The 20,406-nt window shown below is 37.0% G+C and overlaps 1 protein-coding gene across 1 annotated transcript in view; it reads right to left on the bottom strand.

Annotated features, from left to right (window-relative positions):
• The window catches only part of CEP152 (centrosomal protein 152), a 102,062-nt gene that overhangs the window by 38,746 nt on the left and 42,910 nt on the right, over positions 1-20,406 (bottom strand). The window contains exons 13-17 of the mRNA XM_052647071.1: positions 9,180-9,375; positions 3,048-3,170; positions 1,720-1,829; positions 851-979; positions 594-729 (exon numbers count right to left, since the gene is read on the bottom strand). Of these exons, the coding sequence (XP_052503031.1) occupies positions 594-729; positions 851-979; positions 1,720-1,829; positions 3,048-3,170; positions 9,180-9,375 (694 nt within the window). The remainder of the gene's footprint in view (positions 1-593; positions 730-850; positions 980-1,719; positions 1,830-3,047; positions 3,171-9,179; positions 9,376-20,406) is intronic.

Here is a 20,406-nt window from a genome sequence, read left to right as displayed (position 1 = left end):
CGCCAAGGGCAACTTGGAAGATTCAGGCAGGAGTACAGAGGACACTGGAGCCCCTCCAGCTTCCCTGAACAACAAGATCTCCCTAGACAGAGGGCACACTTAAACTGACCTTCCTCTACACAGCCCATCATCACCTCCTATATCACAACACCCCAGTTCAAATTCCTGCCCATTTCCCCAGAATAAATGGATGCTTACATCCTGAGAGTAACGGGTCAGAGGAAAAGGTGTCTGAGGGTGATACTTCATGCAGTGCTCACAGGGCTGGGAGTAACCACCTGAGCAGCAAATACACACATAAAATGAGGATCTGAGCTTCAGACTCAAAGTGACTCGGATCCACCTCCCTTATTTTACAGAACTCTCTTTGGTCTCTTAGAAATCTACAAGGAAGAATCACTTTCTCCTATGGATCTGCTATTTTCTACCAGGGCTTTAATAATCATTTCAATGTTTACTGAACTTTGTGAGCTGAATTCGCGTCAATCAGTCAAACGTAAAGAGCCTTCTACAGAAGTCTTCCCTGTTCCACAAGGGAATGAGTGTACTGGTTTCAAAGAGCAATGAAGTGAGCACAAGAGCTTGTTCTGTACCTTCTTCTCCTGTGCCTGTTGCTCTTTTTCCACGCTCTTCCTGAGAGTCGCTTCTAGGTTATCTTTCTCTCGGCACACTTCCAGGTAACATTCCTGCACAGCCGCCATCTCCTTATTCACCTTATCTAAGTCAGACCTTGGATACACAAAACCAGCAACTAAGTGTAAGGCTGCAGAACAAACAATTTTCCTCTAAATGATGGGATAAGAGAAAGCTGTCTCTACACTTTCAAGGGCAGCAAGACTTGCATTCTCACCTAAGTTGTAAGCGAGTCGCCTCGTAAACCTCAAAGAGTTGCTGTTTCTCCAAAGCGTGCTTTGCTAACAGGCTTTCCCGTATTTGGGTTTTCATGGCTTCATGGTGCTGCTGGTAAGTCCTCTCACACCTAGAGACAGACAACAGACAGCGGAATCTAAGGCAGTGCCCAGCATTACCAGAAACAGTGAGATGAACTGGTTTCCCTCCCTCCCTTCCCACTCCTTCCCTATGAATGCATAGAGCAATTAAGATCATATTGGTCTTCCCCAACCAAAAGTAGTAATAGCTAACTTTCAATAGATGATCTTTTGAGAACCTTCAACATTTTCTTTCTGCAAATGTTTCTAGAGAAAAATTAGAAACCTAGATGTGTGAATGCCCTAGTCCTTCACACAGAGTATAACAGTCTGTGTTTAGAACTTGTTTATAAAAAAATAATTGAAATAACAGAGGGTGTGGTTCTAAAATTCCAAGTTATCTATAAACGCAAATACTAAATCACCCAACTCACACATAAGTTATGTTCCAAAAGTCTGTTTCCAAGTTTATGACTTTGTATTTAGAAGACATTATTTCCTCCCACAAATTTCTTTCTTATAAAAAAAAACCAGTTAAGCCATTAAGTTCTACTGTTTCAATGAACTACAGTTTGGATGGTTCCATAGAACTCAACCCACTACATAACATTATTTCTATGGAAAGTGTGTTCCAAATTCTAATTTGAGAAGCCAGGGACTCATCTTCTCCAATTTATGATCTCAATGGGGAGGGTCCACCCGCATCATTTTACTTGAATCTTTTGTAGGGGGGTGTGTAAGGGAGAGAGAATAGGAAATGGGAGAAGGGAGGCCTCTGTCTGTTCCTCACCTATCAACAGCTTCTTGTTTATCACGGTCAAAATCTTGTACCATTTGTCTCATTTGATTGCATAAGTCTTGATTTGTATTTCTCAGTTTTTCTTCACTTTCTTTAAGTTCCTGGATACAAAGGAATAAAGTATTTAGAGGAAATAAAGACCTTTATTGCCTAGTCTAATCTTATTTTCTGATATCCTCTGTGCCTTTTCTCTTTCATTATAACATTATTTGACATAATATCATTTTCATAATTCTATAAAAGTCTCTTCAGGCCTTGTAAGAGTATAGGCTTATCAAATAGCTTTCTGATTGGAGTAAACGTTAAAAACTTGCATAAAAGCATTCAGTCAGTGAAGAATTGGCTAACTGATGTTTTCTAACAAGTCTTAGAATACAATAACCTTCCCAACCATATAAACAAGCAAGGTTTCACTTTTTGGTCAAGAGCTGCCTAAGGAGGAAAAAATACTTCCAATAGCTGTGCAATTATGCAGACAGAAAGCTGGAATTATACTAACTTACCTTCCAATGAAAATACTACCACATGACCAATAGTAAAAGGAAATAACTGGAACCCTAATTACCTGCTAATGTACTTGTCCACTAATACCTTTGTGTCAGTCAGTTCAGTTCAGTCGCTCAGTCGTGTCTGACTCTTTGTGACCCCATGAATCGCAGCACGCCAGGCCTCCCTGTCCATCACCAACTCCCAGAGTTCACTCAGACTCACGTCCATCGAGTCTGTGATGCCATCCAGTCATCTCATCCTCTGTTGTCCCCTTCTCCTCCTGCCCTCAATCCCTCCCAGCATCAGAGTCTTTTCCAATGAGTCAACTCTTCGCATGAGGTGGCCAAAGTACTGGAGCTTCAGCTTTAGCATCATTCCTCCCAAAGAAATCCCAGGGCTGATCTCCTTCAGAATGGACTGGTTGGATCTCCTTGCAGTCCAAGGGACTCTCAAGAGTCTTCTCCAACAACAAAGTTCAAAAGCATCCATTCTTCAGCGCTCAGCCTTCTTCACAGTCCAACTCTCACATCCATACATGACCACAGGAAAAACAATAGCCTTGACTAGACGGACCTTAGTCAGCAAAGTAATGTCTCTGCTTTTGAATATGCTATCTAGGTTGGTCATAACTTTCCTTCCAAGGAGTAAGCATCCTTTAATTTCATGGCTGCAGTCACCATCTGCAGTGATTTTGGAGCCCCCAAAAATAAAGTCTGACACCGTTTACACTGTTTCCCCATTTATTTCCCATGAAGTGTGTCATAGTACCTCTCTATTTTTGAATGAGGTCATGAGATTTCTCATAAAATAGAGGAAAGGTTTTTAATCACCTGATTTTGTTGCTGTAAAACTTGAATTTCATTTTTAAGCCGCAGTATATCATCTTTGACAATCATGTCAGAAGAGTCAGGCCATATTTGATTAGTTGGTTTTTCTGAGGTATCTGTTTTAGTCTAAATGTTAAAGAGAAATCAAAAGTTTTCAGGTTTTTAAAAATTTTTAAGCACTAGTTTTGAAACAATGTCATTCTTACAAAGAAAGTACAGAAACAGTACGTATAATCAGAGTACAATTATCAATACCACTAAATTAACTAGGATGCAAAACTATTAACCAATCTACACACCTTATACAAAATTTTCCAATTTTCCTCTAAATATTCTTTTTCTGGTTCAGGATGCAATCTACAACTCTACATTGCATTTAGTTGTCACATCTTATTAGTCTCCTCCAATCTGGGACAGTTGTTCTCAGTCTTTGTCTTTCAAATCCATGACATTTTTGAAGAGTACTTGTACTAATTCTTTATTTTCTAGGTTGTCCCTTAATTTGAGCTTTTCTGATATTACTTATTAAATTTAGGTTATGCATTTTTGCATGAATACCAAAGAAATGATGTGAACACTTCTGAGGAGACATATGACATCAATATGCCTCATCACTGGTATTGATCAACTAACTGATGAAGGTCAAAGACCGTGTCTGCAGACACCTCCACTATAAAGTTACTATTTTGCAATTAATAGGACGAGTATTATTCAGAGACACTTGAGACTATGCAAACATTCTATTTTTCATCACACTTTCACCCATTAGGCTTAGCATATCTAATCAATATTAATTCATAAGTTTTATTCAATAGGAATTCATGATAGACTTTGGTAAATTGTTTCCAGAAAGTTGATACACATGTATACCGTCAGGTAGTACAAGAGTCTGTCCAGCTCTCTTTGCCGCCAGTAGTGACTGAATGGTTATTGTGTTTGATGAGGGAAAGGATCTCCAAAATTTTTTTCATTTGCATTTCTTGTGTCACCATCAGAGAGCAACCTCTTACATGCCTTCATTGTTCACTTGTTCTTCATCTTCCCAGATATATATAGGTTAGCATTTTCCCCTTACTACCCGAGTATTTTATCCATTTTTATAAGTTATTTGTTCATTGAAGAGGTCAGAGTTTTTTTTTTTTTTAATATCTACTCTAATTGACCTGTTGGTTTTATTCTTTACCTGAACTCTGAGGTCTTTCCTTCAGTGTTTAAAAAATATCTGTACCAAAGTTCATTCTACTAACTGGGGGAAAAAGAGGTATGTGTATCTCATTCTACGTGGGGTGACAGAACCCCAAGGCTTTGGCTCCTGTTTCCCATTTAGTCTTCATTTCCTTCAGAGGGAGGCTGCTCTAGTTGCTGGCTTTGCTGGTTCACCTGCCAGCATGTCCCAGAAGCCACTGCTCCTGTCCCAGTCAGAAGAGAGAGGAGATAAGACTATCTACTCTGTTAGCTTTCCAGACTTGGGGGTATTAATGAGACTGTAAAGGATTTTGTTGACTTATTAGAATGGCTCTTTTTTTTTTAAACATGGCCTCTACTTTTTAAGGTTTATGACATTCATTTGTGCTTCCTTCCCTATTAGTGAGTTTCTATTACTCAGAACAAAAGTAACACCATACTGCTACCCTGAAAAAACAATCTTCATGGCTAGTTACTGCACTCAATTTTGACATATTTTCACACTGCAGGCACACTGGGACTTGGGATTTGCAGTAATTGTTGGCACAAAACTCTTAAGAATGTCTTTCAAAAGAGAAGGACCATTTGAATGTCGCAACAAAATTTCTCTCTCTAAAGCTGGAATACAGAAGGCATTATCTTCAAAAACACAAGAATTATAATATATCAACTCCTATACTATCTTCCTATGTCTCAAAAAATTCTAGCCAGGACCCTTCTGAGTTGGCTACTGAACATTGCCTATCAAGTCCCCTGGAATCAGAGTATGGCTTTAACCCCAGCTTGTGGTAAGGTAACGATCTCCTATTAAGTATCACACACAGAAAGGGCTCTGTGTTTTATTTCTTAAGCTTACAAAAAATTCAGTGTCGATGTGGTCCCTGCCTGCTAGTAAGCCAGTCTGGTTTTTCTAAGGCCTTTGCCACATTCTACCTTAATGGCCCAGTTGTTCAACTGGAATGAACAGCATAGTATTTGACCCACCCCTAATCACTGCATAATGCTATGTATGGCCAGACTCCTTAGTTTGATCGCATATTATCCTGGAAATGTCATAAAGCAGCACTGCTATGAATAGTCATATGACATAAAAGGAAAAAAACTCTAGTAACTTTAAACTGTTCTATATAAGATGAATAGAAATGGATATAAAACATACTAAAGGCATTTATAAAGAAATAAATATATCAATACCTTTAAAACATCTATGAAAGAATCTGTCAAAAAGATTATATAGGAAATATTTTTGTTGCCCTTCTTAATATAAAAAGGCTTTAGGGGAGGATTCTGATGGCCTAGTTCTCTTTAAAAAGACATCCAGAGAAGTTTAAATTATTGTGTTCTTTCTCTTAGCAAGCACAAAAGTTCAACATCATTTCATTAAGCTCCAGATTTGACGGTAGCTATGATCATTCTTTCTAAAAAATCAATAGAGGGACTGCCCTAGTGGTCCAGGGTTTGCCTTTCAGTGCAGGGGACTTGGGTGTAATCCCTGGTTAGGGAACTAAGATCTCACATGCTACAGGGCAACGAAGCCCACCTGCTGCATCTACTGAGCCCATGCACTCAAGAGCAACCAGAGAAAGTTGCTGCTCCGTGCGCAGCAACTAGAAAGCCAGCAAACCACCAAGACCCGGTGCAGCCACAATTTAAAAAAAAAAAAAAAAAATCAAGAGACATTTAATGAATTTAGCTTCATTAAAGATTTCAGAGAGACTAAGTTTATAAAATATAAACGTCTAGCTTATTTGCTATATCCTTTTATGTACGTCCGTTCAAGGCTGAAATGTGCCTTTCCACCTTCTCCCCTGGGTTTATCCTTGAAGACATATCAAAAGTTCCCTCTATAGACTTCACTACGGCTACCTTAGTATCCCACGCCACCCGCAAGATCAGTTAGTTATTCCTTCTCATAGCACTTTGTAATTAGTATCATCCTTATTACACAAAGTTACACATGTCCATCTTCTTATAGATCTGTAGTATTGACTATGGTAGCCAGTAACCATGTACGGTTGTTGAGCACTTAAAATGTGACTTGTCCAAATAGAAACATGCGGTAAGGAGAAAATACATGCCAGATTTCAAGGGCAGAGCACACACACAAAATAAACTGTCTTATTAATAATTTTATATTGATCACATACTGAGAAGATATTTTATATATACTAGGTTAAATAAATTATTAAAATCAATTTCACCTATTTTACTGTAATGGGACTACTAGATTTTAAGTTATATATATGGCATTATTATATTTCCACTGGATAGCAATATTCTAGAATTGAAGTTCCTTCATAGAATGGCCATTGTTTCTTTCATTGCTGAATCCCATTAGACCTTGCATAAAGTAGCTTAAAAAAAAAAACCCTAAACTGAATGATTTTCTTTTCATCCACATACCTCCCCAACCCTGCTTTCTGACTTTACAGACTAAATAGGGAGCTCCATTAGAAAAAGATGAGCGAAACAGGAGGCAAAGGCCAAGTTTGAAGGCATTCATCTGCTAATGAGACGACTGAGAACTTGAGTGCTTATTTTAAAAACCCACCTGTCCATTAAATTACTACCTCCTCTCCCTCTTCCCCATCTAGGAAATGGGTCAACATATGTAATAATTCAATAAATATTTACTGAGCAAACACTCACAGAATTATCAAGACAATACTCTCAAGAGATTCCTATATAGTTAAGTTGAAGCAGAATAGCCATAAGCATCAAGGACTGGATTCAGTCTCACTTTAAGAAAAACCAAATGTAGACTGCTGAGAAATCACTATGGCAGAAGGCTGCTGCTGCTGCTAAGTCGCTTCAGTCGTGTCTGACTCTGTGCGACCCCGTAGATGGCAGCCCACCAGAGTCCCCCGTCCCTGGGATTCTCCAGGCAAGAACAGTGGAGTGGGTTGCCATTTCCTTCTCCAATGCATGAAAGTGAAAAGTGAAAGTGAAGTCGCTCAGTCGTGTCTGACTCTTCGCGACCCCATGGACTGCAGCCTACCAGGCTCCTCTGTCTATGGGATTTTCCAGGCAAGAGTACTGGAGTGGGGTGCCATCGCCTTCTCCAATGGCAGAAGGCTACCTGGCAAAAAAAGAGAAAAAAAAAAAGGGTATTCAAAGATGAGATGGCTCCCTCTAATCTACTGATAAAACAGACTGTAAAGTGTGGAGGCAAACAGAAAGGTTAAAAACAACACAAGAAATGGCCACCAGCCATTTCCACACATGTGAAAGTGTATCTGTACAGCAAATGCTGACTAGGGATTTCAATATGGAAAAGAGAAAGCAACAAGACACCAGAGCTAAAGTTCAGACCCCAAATCAGGCTCCTACCCTTAACACACTCACACCAAAATGCTTATTAAATTAATCAACTCTAACCTAACACAAATTTTCATTTCCATTCTTTATAAAAAACATATGGAAACAGTTAAAACAGCTTGGTTTAAAGATGTTAAATGTGCTGTGGGGAAGCACAGTCTCCCATTTCTCATTTGCTTATTAACATTGAAATCAATGTGCTCATCAAATATAGTTACTCAGAAGAAAGAACCAAACTGGGCAGGGCTTTCACAGTGAGAGCACACTATTATTTCTGGAAAGCAAACTAGGCACGATTAAAATTCCACAATAATAAGCGCCAGAGAACATCTTGCACACTTTGCTTTAATAGGACTGTTTTAATGAATACAACTCCTAGCTTAAAGGATCAAGAGATAAAACAGTACCAAAGTAGGAAGCAAAATATTATGTTCATCCATGAGGAAAAGGAATACACTACCTACATCTTTTTCTTTTTTTTTGGCAGCACCACACACCATGGAAGATCTTAAATTCTCTGGCCAGGGACTGAACCCGTGCCCTCTGCAGAAGCACAGAGTCTTAAACACTGGACCACCAGGCAAGTCCCACCTACCTACACTCATATATAACCTTTCCTCTCCTCTTAGCTTCTAGATCTTTCCTTCCAATGGGAATAGAGGTGAGCTGGGATTTAGAGACAGAGAAGGGTGAAAAAGGCAGCTGTTGAAAGAGGACATCCCTAAAGACCTCTGATAGCATGATCTTGGATAAATAACCTAGATCTATTCATTAGTCCAATGTTTTAGTCTCAATTTACCCAAAGACTCACTCTAAGCCCAGAAGGGTCACAAATTCCTCCAGTTTCATTTACCTTATCTATAAAGTAAGCACACTAACTTACTTTATAAAGATATAAAGGTGGGTTTCAAGGACTCTGACATATTTAACATGCCTTTCCCAACTCTTAATACCACTATACAATTAATTTTTTTATTTCATTGTAGAATGACTATTCTTTTAAGAACATGAGCCAGGGAAATATCAGACAAACCGCTAGGGCATTTTGTGGCAAGTCTAACTAGATGTTAAAGCACTACTGGAACAAGCCAATCTTGAGGAAATGCAGATACCTTGTTATAAAGAACGCTTCATTGGATTTGTGGTTATGGAATTTTACCTAATTGGCATCTCATTTACTAAGTGGCAAGAGTAACCAGAAAGTATATTTCTTTAAGTGGCATTTCCTTCTTCAAACTTCATTTATGGACCTCCCTGGTGGTCCAGGTGTTGGGAATCTGCCTTCCAATGCAGGGGACGTGGGTTTGATCCCTACTCTGGGAAGATTCCACATGCCGAGGGGCAACTAAGCCTTGGAACCACAACTACTGAGCCTGCACTCTGAAACAAGAGCAATCACCACAATGAGAAGCCCAGGCACCGTAACTAAAGGGCATTCCCTATTTTCTGCAACCAGAGAAAGCCCGTGTGTAGCAAAGCAGATCCAGCACAGTCAAAAATTAGTTAATTAACTTTACTTATAAAAAAGTCAAATGAATGCCTGAAAGACAAAAGTTTAATTTAAATGTGAAAACTATAAGAGTTTTCTTTATTCAGTCTTGAAAAACAGCTTTACAGCTTTACAAATTCTACCTCAATGCTTTTTTCATCCTTCTCCACTTGGAGAGCTTCGATTTTCTTATGAGAGTTTTTGAGATCACTTTGTAACTGAGACACCAGATGACGCTTCACAGAGTTGCTATCCAGCAAACGCTGCACCTCTGCTTTCAGCTTCAAGATGACCTCCTCTTTAGAAAGCGCTTCATCTGGGCCTTCTTGCTGCACAATGCTAATGGAAAAATGATCGTATTTACGGTTAAATCCAGTAACAAATCAAGCATGACTATTCCTCAAAAGCAACTAACTGCAGGGGTAACCATGCTTTGCAACCCATCCAACTATATACTCATATTTCAAAAACAATTTTAAGCTTTGTCATACACAGGTTATTGCCTTTGATACATTCCTATATAGACATAAGTTCATTCACAGGAAGACCATTCTTAAGCATAGTCCTGCTACCTCACTGCAAGGAGTTCAACAATATGAACTTCAGCAGAGCATGCATTTTTACTTTTGATAAATTGCATGCTATATACACATGTCCTTCATGACTCCAAGAGAAACAATGAGAAAATAAAGAGGAAATGAATAGTAAAACACTAGTTATCCTAATCAACAATTTCTGTCTCTCTTTTATTAAAACACAAGCCTGGGTGGATATCTGAGCAACCCGAAAGAAAAAAAATAACACAAATAAATGACATGCTAATTTAATCCCCACTATAGTTGGTCAATAAATATTAAAATTGGAATGAGTATTTCTGTTCCTTGCCATAATGGATTAAAAGGGCCAGTTTTCTCTGTCTTTAAAAAAGCTAGAAAACTAAATAAAATAAATGAAATGATGGTGTTCAATCACTGGACAACAAGCAGCATAGTGTAGTGATGCTTGAGAAAAGTAAAGCAAGCAAGGTAAGCCTTCTAATGGCTGCAGCTTTCTTCCTGGAGAGTTTCCAGTGTGCAGCACAGAAAGAGGAAACCCAGGGAGTCCACTCTCTGCAATCTCACCAAGTTGCAGAATTCAGTACGGGAAAAACCAAAATGGCTAGAATCTGGGGAGCAAAACACTGTGAGGAAGGTAGCTACACAGAAAAAGGGCTCTGGAGACCTGTGGTATATGTGAGAAAATTACCTCAAGACAGCGGCAAGGCAGGGAAAGCCACAGCAAAAGAGTAGGGCTGGGAATATTTTGTATTTCAATGAACCATAGTGGAGAGACTTCCTAAGTCACACAACATCAAATACTGCCTTAGTAATAAGGCCAAATTAGCCCCAGATTAAGCTGTTTGTTCTAAATCTGATCTAATGAAGCCTACAAAGAAACCTTGAAAGGATCAAATGAATTCCAGGTAACTTAAGTATACCACAGAAAAAGAATAACAGTTTTTTTTTTTTTTCCCTGCAATAAAGTCCAAAATCTAAAGCATACAATTCAGAATGTCCAGCATCCAATCAAAATTTACCAAACGTGAATAAAGCAGGAAAGAAAATATGAACTGTAACCAGGAGAAAATGACGGGGGATGACAGATAGTATATGCCATATGCTCAAGGGGGTGGCGGGGGGACACAAAATCAATAAGGAGGGAAATGGAAGACTTTATGCCCCAAACTGGACTTGCAGAGACAAAAAATAAAAACATCTGAAAAAATATACCTATTAGATGAGATTAACAGCATATTTAATACAGCATACAAAAAGATCCATGGACATAAAGACACAGCAAACTTAAACACAAAGAGAAAGAAGATCAGAAATACATAAAGTATATTAAATTAATATAACATGGACTATATTAAATTTTTAACTGTAGTTAAGTCCCAGAAGAGTAGGGAGGCTGATAGAAAAAATACTTAAAAAAATAATAACCACAATTTTTCTATCTGATGAAAATTAAACCCCCTAAAACCTAAAAGCGCAATGAATCTCAAGCACAAAAAACATGAAAACCATTATAAGTTATATCAACACCAAATTGCTTAAACCAGTGATAAAGAAAGAGGGCGGGAAGATTCCTGGGGAGATGACCAGGGGAATTCTGGATTCTGTGCATAAGCAAGCCTTAGTCTAAGCCCTGAACTATGCATGCAGAGAACAGACTGCATGCATCAAATCAGCAAGGATTTGGAGAATTTCTCTGAAATTTGAACCACACATGTCTCACACTGACTAACCCTGGAGAGGCACATAATACACAGGACAGATTCAAATCAATGTGGCAAAGGCTCAGAAAAAAAAACCAAGATTTGAAACACCCATACAAGTCTCTATACAACAAAAAAATCACAATGTCTAGTATACAATCTAAAATTACTCAATATAAAACTAACAAGGAAAACCCAAATGCTAGAAACATTACAGAGAGTTTTGAAAGTTTAAAGTGGTAAATATCTAGCCTTTATGAATAAAGAAAACATACTTGAAATGAATGAAAAAATAGGAGTTCTCAACAGGGGATAAAAACTTTAAAAGAACCAAATGGAAATATTATCATTAAAAAATACAATATCTAAAAGTTAAAAAAAAACAAAACTCAACTGACAGGCTCAACAGAATAGAAATGACAGAGGAGATTGTGAGTGGACTTGAAAATAGTTCAATAGCAACTATCTAATGTGGAAAAAAAAAAAATGAACAGTGTTTCAGAAAACTGCGGGACAACATAAAAAGATTTAACATTCTATGTAACTGGAGAACCAGAAGGAGAGAGAAAGCGATAGGGGCAGAAAAAGTATTTGAAGAAATAATAGTCAACATTTTCACAAATTTGGTAAAAGACATAATTTACATTTTCAAGAAGCTCAGTGAACCACAAATGAGATAAGCTAAAAGAAAAACACACTGAGACACATCATAATGAAAGTGCTGAAAACTGAAAAAAGAAAAAGAAAAAAAATCTTAAAAACAGCAAGAGAAAAAAACTACACATTATATACAGAAACAAAGATTCAAATAACAACAGATTTCTATTCAGGAACTACCGAGGCCAGAGACAGTGGGAGAGCATACCTTTAAAGTGCTGAAATAAAGGAACAGTTGATCCAGAATTCTGTAATCAGCAAATATAACAAGATTTCCATATAAGGAAACTAAGAATTTGCAGACATGCTCTAGAACAAACGCCAAAGGAAATTATTCAGCTAAAGGGAAATCTCTACACTGAAGGCTACTAAACATTGGGACTTCCCTGGTGGTCCAGTGGCTAAGACTCAGAGGTCCCAGTGCAGGGGGCCAAGGTTCAATCCCTGGTCAGGGAACTAAACCCCACGTCACAACTCGAGATCCTACATGCCACAATTAAGACTCTTGAGCCACCAAAAAAACAAACATTTAATAAAATCTACGAAACAGTACTGAGAAAAACTGAAGAAGACCTAGATAAAGAGAGAAGTGTAGTATGCATATTCAGAAACTGAAAGACTCCATTTATTTAATCCCCTCAGCTTTACCGAAGTGTAAGTGACAAGTGGCAATTTCTTAAGATGTCAATTCTCCCCAAACTGATCTATATAGATTTATTTGAAAATTTGAAATTTAAGTTTCAAATTTGTCCAGAGGACAAATTTTGTATTAGTTGACAAGCTAATCATAAAATTTATTTTGAAATACAAAGTACTTAGAATAGCCAAAACAATTTTGAAAACAATGAAGTTGAAAGATTTGTTCAACCCATTTCAAAACTATAAAGTTACATTATCTAGACTGCTCCCACCAAAATGATCACTGGAACAGAATGGAGAGTACAGAAATAGGCCCACAATTGATTATTAGGCCCACAATAATCAACTGATTATTAAAGATATCAAGGCAATTCAACTGGAAAAGAAAAGTTTTTCTGACAAATGGGATTATATCAAATGGATTTATTGGAATTAAAAAAAATCAAAATTTCCCTCACACTATACTAAAAAGTTAACTCATAATGGATCACAGATGTAATTATAAGAGCCAAAACTACTGAATTTCTAAAATCATGACAGAAAAATTTTATTAACTCATGAACTGTACAAAAACCATGAAGTGTAAATAAGAAATAAATTTGAGTTCATAAAAAAAACTTTTGCTTTTCAAAAGATAATATAAGAAAATAACAAGATAAACCAGAGAAGGGAGGAAAACACTCACAACACATATATCTGACACAAAGGGTTTGTATCCTGAAATATACGAAGACCAAACAACATATTGTTGTTCAGTAGCCAAGTCATGTCCGGCTCTTCAGGACCCCATGGACTACAGCACGCCAGTCCATATATACACACCAAACAACATATGCAAATGGAAATTAAGCGTGTCAAGAAGACAGGAAGCAAACCACATCAAAAGATGATTAACATTATTATTCATTTGAGAAATACAAATTAAAACCACAATGAGATATCACTACACACACATTAGAAGTGCTCAGATCTTAAAAGACTGGCTATCAAGTTTTAGCAATGACACAGAACAACTGAAACTCTCTAAGACATTTCTTCTGGAAATGCAAAATGGTAAAACCACTTTGGGAAAGAGCATTTCTACTACTACTACTAAGTCGCTTCAGTCATGTCCGACTCTGTGCGACCCCATAGACGGCAGCCCACCAGGCTCCCCCATCCCTGGGATTCTCCAGGCAAGAACACTGGAGTGCGTTGCAATTTCTTTCTCCAGTTTTCCTTTAAAATTGGAGGAAGTTACAGTTCAGTACACACAGGCAAAGTCGTATCTGACTCTTCATGACCCCATGGACTGTAGCCCACCAGGCTCCTCTGGAGTTCTCTAGGCAAGAATACTGGAGTAGGTTGCCATTTCCTTCCATCTAAATAAAATACTTTAAGTTTAAAGGGAAAACAATTTGAAGCATAAGTGAAAAGGAAGAAGTAAAACTATCTCCATTGGCAGATGATACAATTATATCTAAAAAACCTTAAATCTAATCGAAAAACTACTATGAAGAGAATTAGAATGTAACAGGTTATAACCTAAAATAAAGAAATCATATATACACACAATACTCAGAAGCAATAACGGAAAAGAGCATGCCATTCACTATTGCAAATAAAATATCTAGGCATCAATTTAACAAGAATTTTGCAAAATCTAAATGTGAAAAACTTCAAAACACTCTTAAAAGACAAATAAATTTAAGCAAATGAAAAGACATGCTATATTCTTGAATAAGTAAATCCAACATCCTAAAGATATCAGTTCTCCCTGCGTTAATGTATATATGTATATTTAACGTGATCCTAGTGAAAATATTATCAAGATTTTCTTTCCTGGAACAGAACAAGTTAAACATGGAAGTTCACATGGAAGTGTAAACAAGCAAGAATTGTCAGAAAAACCCTAACAAGAACAGCAATTACAGGTAGATGGTGAAACTTAAAGTATAAAGCAAAGCAATAAAGCTTTCAGAAGGCAGCATAAAAGAATAACTTCATGACCCTGAAGTAAGGAAAGGTTTTTCTTAAAGGGACTATAAAAAGCACTAACCATGAAGATGGAAAAATCTGACTGATGTTTAAGAACTTCCATTCATCAAGAGATACATTAAAAGGATAAAAAGACGAACCCAAAGTGAAAAAAGATATCTGCAGTACACATAACCAAAGAGTGCCTATCTAGAACAGATATTAAAAAACAAAAAACTCCTACAGATCAACAGAACACACACACACACACAAAAATCATATAAAAACTGAGAAGGGACACAGCAAGTCCTTCTTCACACACACACATCTCCCCCCATACCCAAGCCATCAATAAACACAACAGACGTATTTTCTTAAATAGAACTCAACCTCATTAGTAATCTGGGATAATGCAAATAAAAATCACAATAAAATAACACTACACATTAATGACAATATCAAGTGTTACCAAGAAGACAAAGCACAACTACAATTTTCATACACTTCTGGTGGGGAGGTAAATTGGCACACTAATTTGGAAAAGATTTTGGCATTATCTATTAAAGCTGAAACACATGTACTACAAGAATTTTCACTTCTAAGTATATACCCAACTGAAATGTATGTATATTGCACCAGAAAATAACATTAAGAATCTATGAATGGTAGAAAGGAAAATAAACTGTGGAATATTCATACAAATGAAAGCTACACACACACATATTTACATAGGTAAATGAAAGAGCTACAGCTACTGGTAATGTAGCTACAGCTACAATGTACTGTAAGTCTCACAACCAAAATGTTGGTGAAAGAAAAATCTAAAGAAAACCTATATCTACAGAAAACCCACAACTAGATTCCATGCTTAATGGAGAATGGCTAAATACTTCCATGTAAAATCAGGAGCAAGACAAAGATGTCTCCTCTTGCCACTTCTGTCAACACTGTACTAGAGTTTCTAGCTAGAGCAATTAGTCAAGAAAAAGAAATAAAAGGCATCAGAAAGAAAGAAATACATCTATTTTCAGATGACATGATCATGACTATTATAAAAGATCCTAAGGAATTCACTATTTGAACTAATTAGCAAGTTAAGCAATGTGGCAGGATACAAGATAAATATATAAAATCAATTGTATTTCTATACACTAGTAGTAAACTTCCTGAAAATAAATTTAAGAAAACAATCCAAGGAATTCCCTGGTGGGTCTAGTGGTTAGGACTCCATGCTTCCATTGCAGGGGGCACAGGTTTGATTCCTGGTTGGGGAACTAAGATCCTCCAAGCTATGAGGAGAGGTCAGAAAAATAAATAAAAGAGAAAACAATCAAGCAAAAAGAATAGCCAAGAGAATAAAACACTGCAGTAAGTTTAACAAAAGCATGACTGACAAACCGAAAACCACAAAATTATAAACGTGTACGACCAATACACTGAAAGAAATAAAAGAAGACCAAAATAAACAGAAAAACACTCAATGTTCAGGGATCAAGACACAATATTATTAAGATGGCAATATTTCTCCAAGTTGTTCTACAGATTCCATACAATCCCTACCACAATCTTGCCTAATTTCTTTGCAGAAATTGACAAACTGATCATAAAATTCATATGGAATTACAAGAGAATCAGATTAGCCAAAGAAATCTTGAAAAGGAAGAACAAAATTGGAAGACTCACACTTCCCAATTTCAAAAGTTACTACAAAGATACGGCAATCTAGTGCATAAAGATATATAGCTTAATGAGATAAAATTGAGAGCTCAGAAATAAACTCTCACATTCTCTATCAATTCATTTTTTGACAAGCATGCCAAAACAATTTAGTGAAAAATAGTCTTTTCAACAAATGGTACAAAACAACTGGATATCCACATGCAAAAGAATAAAGTTAGACTCCCATCTCGTATCATATGCAAAAAATTAATTCAAAATAGATTTCAAGACATAATATAAGAGATAATACTCTTAGAAGAAAACAGGTATAAAACTTCAGAATCTCGGATTAGAGAATGGTTTCTTAGAAAAGTACAGGCAACCAAAGGAAAAAAAATACATAAATTAGCCTTCATAAAATTAAAGGCTTTTGTGCTTCAAAGCGTGCTATCAAAAAAGAGAAAAGACAGCTCACTAAATAGGAGAAAATACAGGCAAATCATGTGTCTGACAAAGGACTTAAATTCAGGATATATAAATAGCTCTTAAAACTAAACAGTAAGAAGATAACCCAATTTTAAAATGGGCAAAAGATGTGAATAGACATTTCTCCAAAGAAAATACGCAAATAGCCAATCAACACACAAAAAAATTTTCAACATGATTAGCCATCAAGTAAAAACCACATCATTAGCTAATCACCATGATAAGAAACTATCCCATATCCACCAGGAAACTATAGTTTCTTAAATAAAAAATAACAAGTGCTGATGAAGATATAAAGAAACTGAAACCCTCATTCATTGCCAGTGACAATGTAAAACAGTGCAGCCACTTCAGAATACTGACCATTTTTCAAAATGCTAAGCATAAAGTTACCATATAAACCATCTAAGAAAGCTGAAAAACATGTCCACTCAAAAATTTGCAGCATTATTCGTAATAGCCAAAAAGTAAAATGATCCAAATAAATGTCCATTAGCTGATGAATAAACAAGCAAAATGTGCTATATTAGTACAATATTACTTGTTCAGAATATATTCAGAATATTACTTGGCTATAAAATGGATTGAAGTAGTGATACATGCTACAACATGTATAAACCTTGAAAGCATTATGTGCCAAGTGAAAGGAGCCAATCACAAAAAAAGCTAACCACATATTATATAAATCCATTAAAGTGAAATATACAGAATAGGAAAATCCATTCAGGTAGAAAGAAAACTAGTTATTTGCCTGGGCTGCTGGTAAAGAATCCACCTGCAATGCAGAAGATCCCAGTTGGATTCCTGAGTGGGGAAGTTCCCCTGGCGAAGGCATAGGTACCCACTCCAATATTCTTGGGCTTCCCTGGTAGATGATAAACAATCCACCTGCAATGTAGAGACCTGGGTTCGATCCTTGGGTTGGGAAGATCCCCTGGGGTAGAGCATGGCAACCCACTCCAGTATTCTTGCCTGAAGAATCCCCGTGGGCCAGAGCCAGATGGGCTACGGTCCCTGGGGTCACACAGAGTCAGACATGACTGAGCAACTAAGCACAGCACAGTGAAGACAGACGGGATGACAGGGAATGACTGGTAATAAGTACTGGATTTCTTGTGGGGGAAGCTGAAATGTTTTAAAATTAGGTTGTGGTAACAGACGGACAACTCTGGGGATACTAAACACACTGAACTGTGTACACTCCAAATGGGTGAATTTTATGGTCCTGGAAATATAGTTGACCCTTGAACAACATAGAGGGTTGGGGGCGCTGGTCCCCCCCTCAACCACCTGTAAAATAAAAATACATATACTATGTTTATTTTAAAAATCCACATTCAAACCACAGTTCAAACCTATGTTGCTCAAGGGTCAACTGTATATCAAATAAAACTATAGAAAAAAGGAAAAAAGAAAAACCACCTGATATATGAGTTCCCTCTAGACGAAGGCAAATCTAACATACACTGTTCAGGCAAGAATAACTAGCTTTTAAAAGATAACAAGAAAACCAAAATAATTTAAGAGTTAAGACAGTAATAAGTAAGCTCAACGTTATGACTAGAAAGAGGAATATGAGCTGGCAATGTTTTATTTCTTGATCTTGATGATAGTTCCATGGGAATTCATTTTAAAATCATACATTAAGCTGTACACTTATATTTCATACACTTTTATGTGTTATATTTTACAGTTTTAAAAGGTTTAAAAAGCAAAGTTATAAAAAGTACTAGAAAAATACCATCAAGAAATCAAAAGGGAAAAGTGATGTATCTAACTACATAAAATTTTTAAACGGGAAAAGTGATAACCTTCAACAATGGCTAGGGTACAGAGAAATAGGTACGATCAAGATATGAGTAACATCACCTATCAAAAGCCTCAAACACGCATGCTCTTTGACAAGATTACTCACCCACATCTAAGGAAATAAACCAAAGATGTGAGTAAAGACCAGACTACAAGTATGCTTTTAGTTATAATACTGCGTTACTTATGGTTAAAAAAAATTTTTTTTATTACTAACCAAAATATCCTATCATTTTGCCTTTTCATGCTGTTCATGGGGTTCTCAAGGCAAGAATACTGAAGTGGCTTGCCATTCCCTTCTCCAGTGGACCACGTTCTGTCAGACCTCTCTACCATGACTGGCCCATCTTGGGTTCACCGCAGATGGTGACTGCAGCCATGAAATTAAAAGACGCTTACTCCTTGGAAGAAAAGTTATGACCAACCTAGACAGCATATTCAAAAGCAGGGACATTACTTTGCCGACTAAGGTCCGTCTAGTCAAGGCTATGGTTTTTCCAGTAGTCATGTATGGATGTGAGAGTTGGACTGTGAAGAAGGCTGAAAGCCAAAGAATTGATGCTTTTGAACTGTGGTGTTGGAGAAGACTCTTGAGAGTCCCTTGGACTATAAGGAGATCCAACCAGTCCATTCTGAAGGAGATCAGCCCTGGGATTTCTTTGGGAGGAATGATGCTCAAGCTGAAACTCCAGTACTTTGGCCACCTCATGCAAAGAATTGACTCACTGGAAAAGACTGTGATGCTGGGAGGGATTGGGGGCAGTAAGAGAAGGGGACAACCGAGGATGGGACGGCTGGATGGCATCACAGACTCGATGGACATGAGTCTGAGTGAACTCCAGGAGATGGTGATGGACAGGGAGGCCTGGCGTGCTGCGATTCATGGGGTCGCAAAGAGTCGGACACGACTGAGCAACTGAACTGAACTGAACTAAAATATAGTTCCAAATATCCACTGATAAGTGTTTACAGCAATATTTACTGATATCTAAGGATTTCAGAATGTACCAAGTTAAAAGACACATTTTAGAGTAGTATATTCAATAATATTTCATCCTTTAGAAACCTACAAAACAGATAATGTGGAAGTTATATACCAAAATGTTAATAGTAATTTTCTTCCCGGGAGGGGAAGTAAGATTACGGCTGCTTTTAACTGGTATCTTCTAATGTTTCCATAAAAAAGGAGAAAGCTGCATTTGAGAAGAAATAAACAGCTGACAGTATGTACCCTTACAGTGATGTGATAAAAACGGAACCTCATCTCTGCAGTCTTCCTCCACAAAACCCACTGAGAAAAACTTCAAAGTCTAGGAGGGTCTTCCCTCCTAAAAACACTTGACCAGCATTTCTTAAACTGTCAAGGTCATCAAAAACAAGGAAAATCAGGAGGAACCTACGGAAAAATGACTCCTAAATGTAAAGGGGTATCCTAGATGTGATCTCGAAACAAAAAAGAATACCAAGTAAAAACGAAGGACATCTAAATAAACTATGGATGTTCGTTAATAATGATTCATCAGTATTAGTTCAAGAGTTGTACCATGCTGTCGTAAATGTGAATAGGGAAAAATGGATGCAGAGTATGGGGTAATTCTTTGTACTATGTTAATTTTCTTATAAATCAAACTGTTCTAAAAAATTAAAGTCTGTTTCTAAGAAAAAGGAAAAAGAATAGGATCCAGATTAACATAATTTCTCTAATTTTTCAGTTTCAGATGATTCCAAATGAAACATTAAATATATACACACATATATATGCGTACTGTATATATACATACATATACGTATACAGAAAGAGAAAGAGAGGATGAACAAAATATTAGGGGTTTTTTAATGTTACAAAAGGAGTTCTTGGCAGTGTACTACATGTTTATCAATATACACAACTTTTAAAATAGTTATTA

The sequence above is a fragment of the Budorcas taxicolor genome, chromosome 10 (assembly GCF_023091745.1).
Source record: "Budorcas taxicolor isolate Tak-1 chromosome 10, Takin1.1, whole genome shotgun sequence".
Lineage (NCBI taxonomy): Eukaryota > Metazoa > Chordata > Mammalia > Artiodactyla > Bovidae > Budorcas > Budorcas taxicolor.
Note: the sequence above shows the minus strand (reverse complement) of the source record. Positions and strands in the feature narration are given on the sequence as shown.